This window comes from Crocuta crocuta, unplaced genomic scaffold (assembly GCF_008692635.1).
Source record: "Crocuta crocuta isolate KB4526 unplaced genomic scaffold, BGI_CrCroc_1.0 scaffold121, whole genome shotgun sequence".
Lineage (NCBI taxonomy): Eukaryota > Metazoa > Chordata > Mammalia > Carnivora > Hyaenidae > Crocuta > Crocuta crocuta.
Genome location: NW_027528608.1, coordinates 3363976 through 3367998, shown reverse-complemented (window position 1 = coordinate 3367998; position 4023 = coordinate 3363976). Strand labels below are relative to the sequence as shown.

Genomic DNA, 4023 nt, shown 5'->3' with positions numbered 1-4023 from the left:
CCGGCGGGGGGCTGAGAGCGACTTTATTTAGAGAGAGGGACAGGAAATGGCCGCCAAGTAGTCAGCCTTGAGCTGAATCTCCTCGGCATTTCATGCCCCGTCTCACTCACTGCGAAAGCACTGGGTCTGTTCCCCGCCAGGCGCCTTTGCTCTTGGACAGCAATTACGGGGAAAGCTTTCTTTCCTTGGGCTTGGTTCCACCAAATATATTCCAGTATGTTTTAAAATACTTCTTTTTACTTTCGGAGAAAAAGGTGTTGGAAGTTAGAAGGACTTTCGAGTGTGTCGTTGCTGACAAGCAGAAGCTGACTGGTTGGGGGTGCCGTGGAAAAGAGCCCGGGAGCCCCCTTCTCCACAGCATCAACAGCGGTCAGGACCGGTGTTATCCCCAGAATCTACCCTGGACCGGTAGCATAGTAGCTACTAATCTGCTTTTGAAGTTGGGCCCCACAGGCCAGGAGGGTCTGCGGAGGGGGACCCTCGCTGAGCCCGTGTCTGGATCTTGTCCGCTAGAGCATCTGCTAAGTCAAGGCCCAGGCCCTCCTTGCGGCCATCTCAGAAGCGGCAGGAGGGGAACATGGAGGGGACAAGCCTGAGGAACCGGAGAGAAGATGAGAAGTCGGTCCAGAGTATCCAGAGTAAGGAACCCAAGACCACGACTCTCCAGAAGGAGGTAAGGTTGGACCCCTGGCACCAGCCCTTCCCGGGTCAAGTGCAGCAAGGAGCCACCCCGGGTGAAGTCCCTGCTGATCTGCATTGTAAAGCGCATCTCTAAGTGAACAATTCTCTGGACGTACCTCCTTCCCCCTGGTCAGTGAACTCAGCATTTTCTCACGAGGTTAATGCATGTGCTTCTGTGTGCCTGGCGGGTACCCAGAGGGGCTGGTGTTTGCCCAGACCGATGGCCTCATGGGGATGGTCAGAGAGGACTTTCTGATGTTGGAGTCCCCTCTCTGGTGTCTTCACCAAGAATCTGCCCCTTGTGTGTCCTCGTATTCCTTTAGCGATAGGAAACTCCTTCTGCATCTCCTCTAGCAGGGTGGCACGTGTGACGTGGGTGTGACACGAATGAGCCGAGATGGAATGTATGTAGTCATGAGCCCTAGAGGGGGCCAGTGTCACGTGGGGCTGGCAACAGAGCTGCAGGGAAGGGGAGTTTGGCGGGGGGGGGGTGGGAGGAGTAGAGACAGAACAGAGGAGCTCGGTGCAGGTGGATGGGCATGAAGGACAGCTTCAAACTCCCAGGATGAGGACAGAAAGTTCCAGAACAAGATCAGGATGGCTTTGAGGGCCCAACTAGTGGGCCGAGCTCCAGGCAGAGCCTCTGAGAGCTCCCATGCCCGACGGCAGAGGGGATGGAGGAGGGATTTGGGGGACAGCTCGGCTTGACTGTAGGCCGGCCTGGGATCCGGGGTCCCTAGGAGCCGGCTAACGGGTGCTGCTGCCTGCTGAAAAGCACAGAGCTAAGCCCAGGTGGTCCTCAAGTCATTCCTAAACTCGGGCGGCTTCGGGGTGAATTCAGAGGACCCAGGGCTGGTCAGCCACATGGGCCATCAGGGGAGAAAAGCTGAGACTATCCCACTAGTGCCCACGGCCCCAAGGCCAGAACGGAAGCTGACCCTGCTCCCGGGCCCCACCCCGACTGCATGTGACCCTTGCTGGCAAGCCACAGCTGGGGACTTCCTTGTTCCTGGGCTCAACCCCTGAGCGCAGCCTCTGCCCCGACCGGCGAGCACGTGCCTGTTCACCTTGGACTCCAGAAGTCAGGCCCGGTGGCTCCTGAGGGCTGACGTGATACGTAGAGGCCCGACTCACACACTGTCTCTCTTCAGAGAAGTTCTCGATTCGCATAGAATTCGGATCTTCAGTGTTCGGTTTGATGGGTGTTGACAAACTCATCACCCTAGAAAATTCCCTCTTGCCCCTTTCCAGGTGGACTCCCCCCTAGCCCTGGGTTTCTCTTCCTGTAGGTTAGTTTTGCCTGCTCTTAAATTTCATAGGAACAGATTTCGATGGTACGTGTCTGAGGCGGGGCGGGGTGGCATGAAGCTCATACCCTGCAAGATGGCTTCAGCAAAAGTTCACAGCCCCCAAATGTTTCTGCCCCTAGAGGCCTATGTTTCTCCCCCTGCCCCCACCTCTGCCCCCGTGAGGCCAGGGCCCCTGCCTGGACCCCAAACCCTGACTTCATCATTTGCTAAATCAGCCTTTACCATCTGGGCCCCTTTGTCATAAGAGTGGAGGCTGGGAGACTGGAATCTGAGCCAGGTCTGCCCACTCTGGCTGTATGTCCCTGGACACTAACAGAACCTTTCTGTGCCTCTGTTTTCCCCTCTGTCAAATGGGGGTCATGAGGCCGTGGTGAGGATGAACCGACTTGATGTAAGCAAAGCCCGGTGTTGCCGCTGCAACAGCACAGGCCAGAAGCGCCTTCACCCGGGCTGTGCCAGCTTCGCTGAGGGGGAGGGGGGAGAGGGCCACCCGTGTCCCCGGTGGGGACACTAACGCCCCTCCCCCTCCCCCACACCCAAGGTGGGCCTACTCAGCGGCATCTGCATCATCGTGGGCACCATCATCGGCTCTGGGATCTTCATCTCCCCCAAGTCTGTGCTCAGCAACACGGGAACCGTGGGGCCCTGTCTCATCATATGGGCGGCCTGTGGGGTCCTGGCAACACTGGGTAACAAAGACGCCCCTCCCTGGCGAGCTCTCCCTGCAGAAGGTGGGGACGGGCTGTGTGAGCACCATCTGTGTCCTGGCCTTGCTGTTGCCCGGGTTCCTTTCAATGCCCATGGGCGACCAGGGGTAAACTGGGCCGCTCTGGAAAGAGCAGGATGGTCTGCTGGGAAAGCCACGGCGGCCTGCATGGGCGTGGCCCCAGAGGGGCGGGGGCAACCAGGGCCACTCCTCACCAGGGGCCTGAGGGGACCCCCCCTCTGTGTTCCAGGTGCCCTGTGCTTTGCAGAGCTTGGCACGATGATCACCAAGTCGGGCGGCGAGTACCCTTACCTGATGGAGGCCTTCGGGCCCATCCCTGCCTACCTCTTCTCCTGGACCAGCCTGTTTGTCATAAAGCCCACATCCTTTGCCATCATCTGCCTCAGCTTTTCTGAGTACGTCTGTGCGCCCTTCTACTCAGGCTGCAGTCCCCCTCAGGCTGTCGTGAAATGCCTGGCTGCCGCGGCCATCCGTGAGTACCCGAGTGTGACACCCCGGGCTGGGGCAAGAAAGACTCGGCACGGGGGACGTGGGGAGACTGGCCTCGGCTCCACCACGCCCAGAAAGAGGCTGGTGGGCCTGGAGGCACTGGTGAGAAGCAGGGCAGCGTCTGGTGGGGGCGCGGATCTCTGGAGGTGGGCTGTCCCTCAAGGTAGGGCTCACCTGGGGACTGGCTGCTTCCCCCTTCCTAGGACCCAGAGGCCCCCGCTGAGCACACTTGATGGATGAGGTGGTGGAGAGGGCAGGATGGGGGGACAGGAGACCCCGGGGAAAGGAGGGGGGTGCTGAGCCCAGGGACACATGATGTGCCCCCCACTCTGGCCCTTTCCAGTGCTCATCACCACGGTGAACTCGCTGAGCGTGCGGCTTGGGAGCTACGTCCAGAACGTGTTCACGGGGGCCAAGCTGGTGATTGTGGCCATCATCATCATCAGCGGGCTGGTCCTCCTGGCCCAAGGTGACCGGCGGCTGGAGGGGAGGGTGGGTGGCACTCAGGCTGTGCTCTGAGGCCTGTGTCTCAGGAAGCCAGCTGGCACGAGCTCAGCAGAAAGCGCCTGTGGTTTCCCTGCTTTTCAGAGCTTGTCTGATAGCCTGAGGCCACGGTTCGTGTCCTTCTGTCTCATGGGGACGATGCAGGGTCCCAGTGTGGTCCTCTGACACCCACCATCTGCTATCTGGCTTCATTACAGGAAACACAAGGAATTTTGAGAATTCTTTTGAGGGCACAAAACTGTCTGTGGGAGCCATCAGTCTGGCATTTTATAATGGCCTCTGGGCATACGACGGATGGTAAGGCGCTCTGAG

General features: G+C 59.1%; 1 protein-coding gene across 1 annotated transcript in view; it reads left to right on the top strand.

Annotated features, from left to right (window-relative positions):
• Positions 1 to 577: 577 nt before the first annotated feature.
• Positions 578 to 4023, top strand: part of SLC7A9 (solute carrier family 7 member 9) — a 19363-nt gene continuing 15917 nt past the window's right edge. Inside the window, exons 1-5 of the mRNA XM_077754643.1 lie at positions 578 to 673; positions 2533 to 2680; positions 2948 to 3190; positions 3551 to 3676; positions 3909 to 4008. Of these exons, the coding sequence (XP_077610769.1) occupies positions 578 to 673; positions 2533 to 2680; positions 2948 to 3190; positions 3551 to 3676; positions 3909 to 4008 (713 nt within the window). The remainder of the gene's footprint in view (positions 674 to 2532; positions 2681 to 2947; positions 3191 to 3550; positions 3677 to 3908; positions 4009 to 4023) is intronic.